Source organism: Gadus macrocephalus, chromosome 20 (genome assembly GCF_031168955.1).
Source record: "Gadus macrocephalus chromosome 20, ASM3116895v1".
NCBI classification, from domain to species: Eukaryota; Metazoa; Chordata; class Actinopteri; order Gadiformes; family Gadidae; genus Gadus; species Gadus macrocephalus.
Window position 1 is genome coordinate 12,111,346 of NC_082401.1, and position 13,091 is coordinate 12,124,436.

The window sequence follows — 13,091 nt, forward strand, 5'->3', positions numbered from 1 at the left end:
AAGGACAATCTGAAAGCAGAAATGTCTCTGTGCAGTTGTACAGCAATCGGCCTTGCTGTTATCATTCATAATGTTGAACTAAAGGGCATAAAACAAATACCACCCACTGTTTGCACTGGTCTGGACCGCCTGCTGGAGAAGCTCCATGGACCAGAGACACACAACACCTAACAGCTCTGGACCAGAGACACACAACACCTAACAGCTCTGGACCAGAGACACACAACAGCTCTCACAGCTCCATGGACCAGAGACACTGGCTGCTGCAGAACATCTCTGGGATTGAAGAGGTATTCCGCGTGTTGTGCCCTGATGGGACTGAGGTCTCCTACGCCCTCCAGTGCAGTAGCAGGAAACGAGAGGCCAGCACAGGGAACAATAATGTTCCAGATAATAAACACGATGAGTCCCAGATGTGCCGGTCGAGGATTTGGTTTTTAAAGTTTCACCTGTTTTACATTAAAGGCAGAGGCTCGGCCAGCACGAAGAAACCCATTGGACAGCGCAGACCCCGACGCCAACGTCAAAGCCAATCAGCGTCGATAGTAGGGAAGCCCCGCCCACTGCAGATGGCTTTTGTTTTGGTGTTAAACGGGCTGAACTGAGAGCGAGCTGAGACACGTTTAGAGACACACTAAGAGCCTTTATATCCTCAAGGTGAGTGAATATACTTCCTATTTTAGATACAGATATGTATATATAAACCCTCGATAGGGCTACTATCGAGTTTCTGTTCATCTGAATGCAGTCCTCCTCTTCATCCATCACTTTGCGCCATTGCGCATATTATTATTAATAGGTGGTAAACGATCTCTTTTGATTAAACTTTGGTTGTGAAACTCTTCATAACAACACACCAGGGACACATGTAGCCCGGGGAGGGTGTGGGGAGCGAGGCTCCGGAAGCTGCTGAGGCTGAAGGCTGAATGAGGGGATTGCATCAGCTAGGAACCAGTGTCGGTCTGCATGGCATGGATGGGAATGGATGCGATGTGATCTAATGTTAGGTCATGCCATGTAATGTTATGTAATGTAATGTTATGTAATTAACTTTTACAGAACGACGAATTACATAAGGACAAAGGAATAGTTCATTGGGGGTTTCATAATAAAAGGGTTATTCACTGAGGTTTGTTGTAAGTTCTCGATGAAAGCCAAATTGGCTTTGCTCGGCATGTTGTTGAAGTCACACGTGGGAAATGTGGGCACTTTAATATTATTTATTTGATTAATCAGCCGGTAATGTTAATGTTAAATGCCTTAAAGGAATGACTGAACGAGGCCTTTAAGACTTGGCCTCGTAAGACGTATTTGCCCGGGTCTGGTAAACCGATAAGCTACTGACTCCAAAGACCCCGGAACACCTGGAGGGGGTTGAGGAGGTCGGACTAAGCGTATAGCCTTTTGGTTATCTTTGTGTGTGTGTGTGTGTGTGTGTGTGTGTGTGTGTGTGTGTGTGTGTGTGTGTGTGTGTGTGTGTGTGTGTGTGTGTGTGTGTGTGTGTGTGTGTGTGTGTGTGTGTGTGTGTGTGTGTGCGCCATAGGGACCCCTTGTTTGTTTTGGTGGTGCTTTGGGCTCCTGGTCACCTGAGCAGACCTAGGCCTTCTGGCTCATCAGTCACTGAAGAGGCCCTTTCATTGAACTGTCTGGCCTTAATATGACTCCATCACCATTAATGTCATCATGGTTTCATGACATATGGTAGCCTGCGTCTTGACTTTACATCGCTGATGAATAAGGATGTCTTTATCATGTAATACAGAATATAACCCATTATTACTCTGTTGCAACCAAGACCTACAAAACGACCTACTCACCAGCTTGAAGATATTTCAGGGTGGATTTGTACCTAATAATACTGGAATGAACCAGATCCTACAGTGGCCAGCAGCCAATGGCGGCTCGGTTTCTTAGCCGTTAGATTTTCCACGGTCAGGAGAAATCAACATATTCCAAAAGTAAATTTTGGACTCTGGGAACGACTTTCAACTCGTTAAATTCGAGGCGTCACATAAAGACTGCTTGTCAAAGAATGACACTCTGAGAGAAGTGAAATTTGAGGGAGAAACCCCTTAGACTCTAGTTCGACGGGGTTCTGACTTCCCGGAAACAGGAAGTTACCACAGAGTGCCAGCTCTCTTCTGATTAGACATTCTCTGACAGAGCTCAGAACACCAGAAAGACGTTCTCACCGTCTGTGATAAACTGGGCTGCAGCTTGAGAGAAGAGCGTTTAGTTTGGCTGCAGGGCTCATCGTGACTGACTGCTGATCAGTGTCCCCGTCATCTGGTCTCTCCTCAGGTTACTGATCAGTGTCCCTGTCGTCTGGTCTCTCAGGTTACTGATCAGTGTCCCTGTCGTCCGGTCTCTCTCAGGTTACTGATCAGTGTCCCTGTCGTCTGGTCTCTCTCAGGTTACTGATCAGTGTCCCTGTCGTCCGGTCTCTCTCAGGTTACTGATCAGTGTCCCTGTCGTCTGGTCTCTCTCAGGTTACTGATCAGTGTCCCTGTCGTCTGGTCTCTCTCAGGTTACTGATCAGTGTCCCTGTCTGGTCTCTCTCAGGTTACTGATCAGTGTCCCTGTCGTCCGGTCTCTCTCAGGTTACTGATCAGTGTCACCGTCGTCCGGTCTCTCTCAGGTCGCCATGCCGTCGGTCCCGACCACTGCTGAGCCGGATGCGGTTCCGTCCGGCTGCCCGCGGGCTCAGACCAAGCCCCCCGGCTCAGAGGCCCGGGGCAGCGCGGGGTCCGTCCTGAACGGCGTGGGGCAGAAGGCCCGGAGCGGGGGCCACGAGACCAACGGCGCTGCGGACGCCCCCGGGCTGCCCTCGGGGGGGTCCAGCGACACCGAGGAGGGTCTGCTGGAGACGGCGCCGGCCCCCCGGGTCTGGATCAGACCGGACCTGCCAAGCAGATGCACCTGGGAGCTGGGGAAGCCCCCCTCTGAGTCGCCCCACAGCAGCAGAACACGGTGGGCCCCGGGACACACACACACTCTCACGCATACACACACACTTACACACACACTCTCACACTCACACTCTCACGAACACACTCACACTCTCACGCACACACACACTCTCACACACACACACACACACACACACTCTCACGCACACACTCACACTCTCACGCACACACACACTCTCACGCAGACGCACACTCTCACACACACACACACACACTCTCACGCACACACTCACACTCTCACGGACACACACACACTCTCACGCACACACTCACACTCTCACGCACACACACACACACTCTCACGCACACACAACGTACTCTCACGCACACACGACGCACTCTCACACACAACACACTCTCACACACACACACACACACTCTCACGCACACACTCACACTCTCACGCACACACACACTCACACTCTCACGCACACGCACACTCGCACACACACACACACACACACACACACACTCTCACGCACACACTCACACTCTCACGGACACACACACACTCTCACGCACACACTCACACTCTCACGCACACACACACACACTCTCACGCACACACAACGTACTCTCACGCACACACGACGCACTCTCACACACAACACACTCTCATGCACACACAACGCACTCTCACACACAACACACTCTCACGCACACACACTCTCATGCACACGTTCCTTCACCAACCCCTGGAGAGCGGCGTTTGAGGACGTTGAGCGGAATAAGATCCACAGGACACAGCGCCACAGCTGCTCACTGCTATCCCTAACCTAACCTCTCCCTAACCTAACCTAACCTAACCTAACCTAACCTCTCCCTAACCTAACCTAACCTAACCTAACCTCCCACTGCTCTCTCTAACCTCTGCCTAACCTCCCACTGCTCTCTCTAACCTAACCTAACCTAACCTCCCACTGCTCTCTCTAACCTCTGCCTAACCTCCCACTGCTCTCTCTAACCTCTGCCTAACCTCCCACTGCTCTCTCTAACCTAACCTAACCTCACAATGTGCTCTCTAACCTAACCTATCCAACATGTTAAACAACCACAAATATTGAACAGGTTAATTGATGTTTAGTTTGACTTGCTGAACTGGGAGAACTGGTTCCCAGTCCAAACCACACAGACACCGCTCTGCCTTCGGTTCTCTCCCCACACGGTGAGACATGCTGAGTCATGGTCCCTCCCCCACTGCCACGCCCTCAACCGGTCTGGACCAGAAGGAACTGATTTCGTTGTGGATCAGAGGCTGATACCCTCAGAGATCAGAAAACACAATAAAACAATGTCCGCTGTGATCCGTACCCCCCAGGCCCCAAGCCCCCAAGATCCTCCCTGACATCCTCAGCTGGATCGGGGGGACCCCCCTGGTGCGCCTCAACAAGATCCCCAAGGCCTGCGGCCTCAAGTGTGAAGTCTGTGAGTAACCACACACACACACACACACACACAGAGACACACACACACACACCTTATCTTAGCCCATTCCACAACCCGTCCTGCCTTTGTCAGCGGAGGGGACCTGTTATAGTCCCATTCCCAGAACAAAGAAACCCAAAGGTTTAGAAAAGCTGTTTGAACCGTTTGGGGGCCGCAGGAAGTTAGCCCAGGGAGCTAACCCATGGAGCTAACCCATGGAGCTAGCCCAGGGAGCTAACCCAGGGACCTAGCCCAGGGAGCTAACCCAGGGAGCTAGTCCATGGTGCTAGCCCAGGGAGCTAACCCAGGGACATAGCCCAGGGACCTAGCCCAGGGTGCTAACCCAGGGAGCTAACCTGGGAAGCTACCCCGGGGGGCTAGCCCGGGGAGCTAACCCGGGGAGCTAACCCAGGGAGCTAGCCCGTGGTGCTAGCCCAGGGAGCTAACCCAGGGACCTAGCCCAGGGAGCTAGCCCAGGGAGCTAACCCAGCCAGCGAGGGTGTTGGGTTCAACAATAAAACCTCAGTAATCCTCATAACAACAGCAGCCTTTCTTTTTTATGCGCTCCTTAATCGTGGAAGTCAAGTTCCAGATTGTTCCGGCAGATTAGGGACAAAGGAGCTGGTTTCAGCATGAACGGGACAGCCATGTGACCATGTCGCCATGGTGAACTTGGGCCGGCGGCCAAGGTGGGCTGGGATGGACCAGTAGAACCCCCACCATTGTCCAGGAAACGGGTTCAGATATCAGCCAATGGGCTCGCTTCCAGGTGTCCCGTTAGAGAGCTGATTGGCCGACGCACTTCAAGAGTGGAGCGGTCAGACAAGAAGAGTAACGTGTGTGTGTGTGTGTGTGTGTGTGTGTGTGTGTGTGTGTGTGTGTGTGTGTGTGTGTGTGTGTGTGTGTGTGTGTGTGTGTGTGTGTGTGTGTGTGTGTGTGTGTGTGTGTGTGTGTGTGTAGTGGTGAAGTGTGAGTACTTCAACGCGGGCGGCAGTGTGAAGGACCGCATCGCCCTGCGGATGGTGGAGGACGCAGAGAGGGACGGACTGCTGCGGCCCGGAGACACCATCATCGAACCTACGTCAGGGAACACAGGTACCCATCATAGAACCTACGTCAGGGAACACAGGTACCCATCATAGAACCTAAGTCAGGGAACACAGGTACCCATCATAGAACCTAAGTCAGGGAACACAGGTACCCATCATAGAACCTACGTCAGGGAACACAGGTACACCCTCTAGAACCTACGTCAGGGAACACAGGTACCCATCATAGAACCTACGTCAGGGAACACGGGTACACCCTCTAGAACCTACGTCAGGGAACACAGGTACCCATCATAGAACCTACGTCAGGGAACACAGGTACCCATCATAGAACCTACGTCAGGGGACACAGCTACACCCTCTAGAACCTACGTCAGGGAACACAGCTACACCCTCTAGAACCTACGTCAGAGAACACAGCTACACCCTCTAGAACCTACGTCAGGGAACACAGCTACACCCTCTAGAACCTATGTCAGGGAACACAGCTACACCCTCTAGAACCTACGTCAGAGAACACAGCTACACCCTCTAGAACCTACGTCAGGGAACACAGCTACACCCTCTAGAACCTACGTCAGGGGCCTCTGTGGTTCTGAGCAGGCCGTTCCCCTGGGGCCTGCTATGAGAGAGCCGGCTCTGCTACCTCCGTTTAGATTTGATCATCATTCAAGTCATATCTATTTTAGTTGCAGTTTGAAAGCGCCCTTCTACTTTGATTGAGTTTTAGTATCACTTTCTGTATTTCCTTGTCAATGAGCTTTGCATTTACAAATCCCAACTCCTGGAAATGATCTTGGGCCACTGGGCGTTCTCAGAATCAAGGCCAGAGTTTGGAAACCAGTAAATGAACTGGTTTATATTTAACTTCCCTTTGTTATTCTTATTTAGTCCTGTAATGTTTCAGATTCAGTTTAGTTTTATCTTGTCTTGCAAACTCGGTGTCAGTTCTTTTGTCCATTGGTCGGTTTGAGTTGATTGACAGGTTATAAGCGACTGTGGCTCCTCCTCTTCCTGCAGGCATCGGGCTGGCCCTGGCCGCCGCGGTGAAGGGGTACCGCTGCATCATCGTCATGCCCGAGAAGATGAGCATGGAGAAGGTGAGCCTCGAAACCTCTATCGGCGTCTAGAGACTTTGGCTATAGAAGAGACGTGTCTCTTCGTTACGGGCCTTAGAGACATGTCTCCTATAGAAGAGACGTGTCTCTGAGGCCCATAACGAAGAGACATGTCTCTATAGTAGAGACGTGTCTCTATAGAAGAGGCGTGTCTCTGAGGCCCATAACGAAGAGACATGTCTCTTCTATAGAGACATGTCTCTTCTATAGAGACATGTCTCTATAGAAGAGACGTGTCTCTAAGGCCCATAACGAATAGACACGTCTCTTCTATAGAGACATGTCTCTATAGAAGAGACGTGTCTCTATAGAAGAAACGTGTCTCTGAGGCCCATAACGAAGAGACATGTCTCCTATAGAAGAGACGTGTCTCTAAGGCCCATAACGAAGAGCCACGTCTCTTCTATAGAGACATGTCTCTATAGAAGAGACGTGTCTCTAAGGCCCATAACGAAGAGACACGTCTCTATAGAGACATGTCTCTTCTATAGAGACATGTCTCTATAGAAGAGAGACATGTCCGTCCCTCCTGACCCCGTCTCCCCCCAGGTGGACGTGCTGCGGGCGCTGGGGGCGGAGATTGTGCGCACGCCAAACTCGGCGGGCTTCGATTCGCCAGAGTCCCACGTGGGCGTGGCCTGGCGCCTGAAGAACGAGATCCCCAACTCCCACATCCTGGACCAGTACCGTAACCCTAGCAACCCGCTGGCCCACTACGACACCACGGCCGAGGAGATCTGGCAGCAGTGTGACGGTAAGACTCCAGTCGGGTTCTCCTGGTGAGGAGGAGAACCAGAGCCTCCTCTGTACACTCTACAGCCAGCTGTCTGTCCTCTACAGCCAGCTGTCTGTCCTCTACAGCCAGGTGTCCGTCCTCTACAGCCAGGTGTCTGTCCTCTATAGCCAGGTGTCCGTCCTCTACAGCCAGGTGTCCGTCCTCTACAGCCAGCTGTCTGTCCTCTACAGCCAGGTGTCCGTCCTCTACAGCCAGGTGTCCGTCCTCTACAGCCAGGTGTCTGTCCTCTACAGCCAGGTGTCCGTCCTCTACAGCCAGGTGTCCGTCCTCTACAGCCAGCTGTCTGTCCTCTACAGCCAGGTGTCTGTCCTCTACGGCCAGGTGTCTGTCCTCCAGGTGTCTGTCCTCTACAGCCAGGTGTCTGTCCTCTACGGCCAGGTGTCTGTCCTCCAGACACCTGGCCGTAGAGGACAGACACCTGGCTGTAGAGGACAAACACCTGGAGAGGTGTGTGTTCACTTGGCTGAGACGGGTCATATTCTAACGATGAGCCCAGCTGCTCTGAGGGCTCTCGGTACCAGTGGAGGGTCCACAGACATCCGCCCACAGCTCCACCCCTTCATGTAGACCATGAAGGCTTCAAACTAGGACATGCAATGACGTGTGTGTGTGTGTGTGTGTGTGTGTGTGTGTGTGTGTGTGTGTGTGTGTGTGTGTGTGTGTGTGTGTGTGTGTGTGTGTGTGTGTGTGTGTGTGTGTGTGTGTGTGTGTGTGTGTTAGGGAGGCTGGACATGCTGGTGGCGGGGGCTGGCACTGGGGGCACCATCACCGGGATCGGACGCAAGCTGAAGGAGAAATGTCCGAGCATCACGGTACTCCACCCTCCTCCTCCTCCACCCTCATCCCCCCATCTCCACCCTCCTCCTCCACCCTCCTTCTCCCCCCTCCTCTCCGCTCCTCCCCCCCTCCTCCCCCCTTCTCCACCCGTCTCCACTGAGTTTCGGAGCTTCGACCAATCGAGAAGCTTCAGAGCGTCAAAGATGGTCGGCTCCATCTTTGACGATGATGACGTCATTGTGGAGCTTTCTAATTGGTCGGCTCCATCTTTGAGGATGATGAGGCCACGGTGGAGCGTCCTGATTGGCTGGTTGTGTTCCAGATCGTGGGGGTGGACCCTGTGGGCTCCCTGCTGGCCGACCCGCTGAACAGCCCCGAGCCCAGCGCCTACGAGGTAGAGGGCATCGGCTACGACTTCGTACCCACGGTGCTGGACAGCTCGGTGAGTCATACAAACATACCCCAACCAACCAGCTACCATGTCAGTCTGATGTTAACATGTCAGTCTGTGGGAGGTTAACATGTCAGTCTGATGTTAACATGTCAGTCTGATGTTAACATGTCTTCCAGGTGATTGACGTGTCAGTCTGTAATGTTAACATGTCAGTCTGATGTTAACATGTCTTCCAGGGGATTGACGTGTCAGTCTGTAATGTTAACATGTCAGTATGATGTTAACATGTCTTCCAGAGGATTGACGTGTCAGTCTGTAATGTTAACATGTCAGTCTGATGTTAACATGTCTTCCAGGTGATTGACGTGTGGTGTAAGACCGTTGACGAGGAGAGCTTCATCATGGCCCGCCGCCTAATACGGGAGGAGGGGCTTCTGTGCGGTAAGACCTGACGAGTGGGGAGACGGACTGTCAGTCAAACTGGTGTAGCACTTACAGCCAATGGCGTTCACTTAACCTCATCACTTAAGACCAACCCCTCCCTGACTCTATCACATGTTCTCTGACGTAGACCAGGTTAATAAAGACGTGATTTATATCGGTCAGTTGTCACTTCATGTGTGAGACAAGAGGCCCTTTCAATACAAAGTGATGTTGACCCTTAAACCACCAGGAGGACGTTCAGAGGCTTATGCCTGACATGGCTTCACTCTCTCTGTGACGTGTGCGTGTGCGTGTGAATGCGCGTGTGCGTGTGTAGGAGGCAGTGCGGGGACGGCCATGGCGGCAGCGATGCGGGCGGCCAAGGACCTGAGAGAGGACCAGCGCTGTGTGGTGGTGCTGCCCGACTCGGTCCGCAACTACATGTGAGAACAGGGGGGGGTGAGGGGGGGGCAGAGGGGGAGGAGGCAGAGGAGGGGGGGGCAGAAGAGGAGGGGGGGGGGGGGGGGGCAGAGGAGGGGGGGAGGGGGGTTCAGAGGGGGGGGGCCCTGGGATGTGTATTAGAGTATACCTCAGGTGTATTGACCCCACCTGCTCTCTGCTCTCTGCTCCAGGACCAAGTTCCTGAGCGACAGCTGGATGAGTGACAAGGGCTTCCTGAGCGAGGACCGGGCGGTGGCCATGCCCTGGTGAGGCTCTGCTCCTGACCGTGACCCCTGACCCTTAACCCCTGACCCCGATGTGAGGTAACGCTGGCGTCTCTCCTCAGGTGGTGGAGCTCCACCCTGCAGGGCCTCCACCTCTCCGCCCCCTTCACCGTGCTGCCCTCCGTCTCCCTGGCGACCACCATCAGCATCCTGCGGGGGCGGAGCCTGGACCAGGCCCCCGTGGTGGACCAGTCCGGGTACGCCCCCCCCCCTTATCGTCACGGTGATACCTAGACAGGCCTCACCGGGTCTTATCGTCACGGTGATACCTAGACAGGCCTCACCGGGTCTTATCGTCACGGTGATACCTAGACAGGCCTCACCGGGTCTTATCGTCACGGTGATACCTAGACAGGCCTCACCGGGTCTTATCGTCATGGTGACACCTAGACAGGCTGTTCAGAGGTTGGGGGTAGAACCCAGATCTAGAACCCCCCCCTCCATGGGGAGGGTTCCCGCTCCAGTGATTGACAGGTCGGGCAGACCCTGACATAATGGGAGGAGAGGGTAGCGTCTAGAGCGGCTCCCAGTCCCCCCACCACAGACGCACTCCACACCCACTCCGATGGACGGGTGCCATCGGCGTACGAGATCCATCCAGAGCGCCTCACTCCTCCAGATCTAGAGCTCCTCACTCCTCCAGATCCAGAGCGCCTCACTCCTCCAGATCTAGAGCGCCTCACTCCTCCAGATCTAGAGCGCCTCACTCCTCCAGATCCAGAGCGCCTCACTCCTCCAGATCTAGAGCGCCTCACTCCTCCAGATCCAGAGCGCCTCACTCCTCCAGATCTAGAGCGCCTCACTCCTCCACGGTCTCTAACACTCTCCCTCCCCCCCCCCAGCCTGATCCTGGGCATGGTGACCCTCGGCAACATGCTGTCCTGTGTGCTGGCGGGTCGGGTCATGCCCTCTGACCCCGTCAGCAAGGTGCTCTACACACAGTTCAAGAAGGTGGGACACACACACACACACACACACACACACACACACACACACACACACACACACACACACACACACACACACACACACACACACACACACACACACACACACACACACACCCTTGACCCTGACCCTCCTTGCCCTGCCAGGTGGGTCTCATGGACACCCTGGGGAAGCTGTCTGGGATCCTGGAGAAGGACCACTTCGCCCTGGTGGTCCACGAGCAGACCCAGTGTAAGCATTCTGCCCGACCCTTTGCTTGGTCACCGGTGGCCAATCTTTGACCAAGAGGCTCTGATCATTGACAGGAGAACAGCTGGAGTTGTTGTTGTTGTCGTAATAGGACACCGCATCCCAGAAGGAGCACGGAGTACTCACATCGAGAAACATTAACTGTGTAGCGACTAGAGAGGAAACATGGACGCACACACACACACACAATGACAACGGCGTGGTTTCATACCGAGACTTCCAGGCTCCGCCCACAAACCCTCTTCAATCTTCAGATGAATCCAAACACAGACAGACAGACAGACAGACAGACAGACAGACAGACTGACTGACTGACTGACTGACTGACTGACTGACTGACTGACTGACTGACTGACTGACTGACTGACTGACTGACTGACTGACTGACTTTAGTTTTTCCAGAGAGCGGTCATGAAGGAGCAGTCTACTGGTTTTACTGGTCACGGATGCGTCTCAGTAGACTGGGCATGGGGGTGAACAGAGTGCCTTCCAGCTGGGACTCAAACACTCCTCCCTGTGGTCACTGAGCCGGCGTTCTGCCTGCAGCGTGTTGTGTGTCTGTCCCCCTGGTGTTGTGTGTCTGCGGCCCACAGGTGTTGTGTGTCTGTCCCTCTGGTGTTGTGTGTTTGTGTCCCTCTGGTGTTGTGTGTCTGTCCCTCTGGTGTTGTGTGTCTGTCCCCCTGGTGTTGTGTGTCTGTCCCCCTGGTGTTGTGTGTCTGTCCCTCTGGTGTTGTGTGTCTGTGTCCCCCTGGTGTTGTGTGTCTGTCCCCCTGGTGTTGTGTGTTTGTGTCCCTCTGGTGTTGTGTGTCTATCCCCCTGGTGTTGTGTGTCTGTCCCCCTGGTGTTGTGTGTCTGTCCCCCTGGTGTTGTGTGTCTGTCCCCCTGGTGTTGTGCGTCCCTCCAGTAGAGGGCCCTTTAACATGGCCGCTCTGTGCAGACCTGGAGGACGGCTCTCAGCGGACCAGGCAGACGGTGTTCGGCGTGGTGACGGCCGTGGACCTGCTGACCCACATCACCGCCGCCCAGAGCCTGGAGCGCCCCCCCTCTGAGCGCTCGCTGCCCGACGACATGTCTCTGTGACCACTTCCTGTCTGAGCAGGAGGGGGGTCTTACCTGAGGGGAGGGGGTCAGGCTGGAGTCTTCAATTTGTTACATTCCAGTTAGGGGGGGGGGGGGGTAAAGGAATAAAGGTCAGTCAACGCGCGTTATTTAGCAATTAAAGTGAAGGCCCGATGGCGCCATCTAGCGGCCAAGTTGATTACAGCAAAGGAACTTGAGTGAGGCGGTTTAGGTCACCCTGCTGCAGATGTTGGTGCCAAATGAACTAAGCTAATGAAGTTACAAGACAGGAGCAGGGGGTTACTGAGTGTGGGCTGAGGTTGGTCGTGGTACAAGTTAACTTAAACTGAATGTCATTTTTTTCCATTTCATTTTCCTTTATTTAACCTCGAAAGATCAATTGAGGGGTGACCCTATTTCACAATGACTGTGAAGCTGAGAGCTAACTGCTGCTTAATGTGCAATAAGAGGCGATTGATGGATTTGGAGTTTTATCCCACAGATGTGGTGGTGGTTCATTTTAAAGTATTTTGAGCATCTTGTAAGAATTGTGGTGGATGCTTTTAAGAGTTTGATTAAATCCAGCGATAGAGGGTTGTAATGTAAGTCACGTCAGGTCCTTCATACTCAATCATCTCTTTCTGTTAATTAATCATTCAATGTTATTTTCTGTCTTGCCAAGTGTCCAACTTGCTTCCTTAAATAAACTTTGAATTTATATTCAACAATATTGTTTAAAAATCATTGTTCAATATGTATAGAATGGGCCAACAAACCATTTTAACAGGATCAATTGATTTTTAACATGTGTCTAGGTAGAAAATGTAATTTTCCTGAAAAATATTCCAATGGGTTTATAGCGGTTCGGAAAAGAGCTGATTTTTTATTTTATGGTCAACATAAACAAATTTGCGTTGTGGAAGACAATATTCTATGATTACATGAAGCAATGTGGGAGACGTCATCCTGGACCAGCCTGAATTGATAACGCCCACCTCCAGGGGGCGCTAGCAGCGTGTCAGTGGATCCGAACACTAGAGAGCGGCTGTCTGAAGAGGGCCTCCCTCCACATCCCCTAAAACTACTTCTCATGTGGCGTTATTGTTATTTAATAACGTTACATTTATTTAGCGCTTTTCTTCAGAGACTTAATGGACTG

At 52.9% G+C, this 13,091-nt stretch overlaps 1 protein-coding gene across 1 annotated transcript; it reads left to right on the top strand.

The window, feature by feature from the left end:
• Window positions 1-518: 518 nt before the first annotated feature.
• On the top strand, window positions 519-12,660 carry cbsb (cystathionine beta-synthase b). The gene is made up of 15 exons (XM_060039180.1): window positions 519-657; window positions 2,639-2,970; window positions 4,288-4,394; window positions 5,355-5,489; window positions 6,464-6,543; window positions 7,111-7,315; window positions 8,078-8,169; window positions 8,457-8,576; window positions 8,885-8,969; window positions 9,289-9,394; window positions 9,584-9,658; window positions 9,739-9,873; window positions 10,519-10,627; window positions 10,771-10,855; window positions 11,811-12,660. The coding sequence occupies exons 2-15, from the start codon at window positions 2,645-2,647 to the stop codon at window positions 11,951-11,953; spliced, it is 1,803 nt and encodes a 600-aa protein (XP_059895163.1). The 5' UTR covers window positions 519-657; window positions 2,639-2,644; the 3' UTR covers window positions 11,954-12,660.
• The last annotated feature ends 431 nt before the right edge of the window (window positions 12,661-13,091 follow it).

What these genes read in the sequence shown, in the direction of transcription:
- cbsb (XM_060039180.1), top strand. Translation starts at nt 2,645, where the DNA reads ATGCCGTCGGTCCCGACCACTGCTGAGCCGGATGCGGTTCCGTCCGGC. An exon ending in GATCTGGCAGCAGTGTGACG is followed by an intron (nt 7,316 to 8,077) that starts GTAAGACTCCAG and finishes TGTGTGTGTTAG; the next exon opens with GGAGGCTGGACATGCTGGTG. An exon ending in CCCGTGGTGGACCAGTCCGG is followed by an intron (nt 9,874 to 10,518) that starts GTACGCCCCCCC and finishes CCCCCCCCCCAG; the next exon opens with CCTGATCCTGGGCATGGTGA.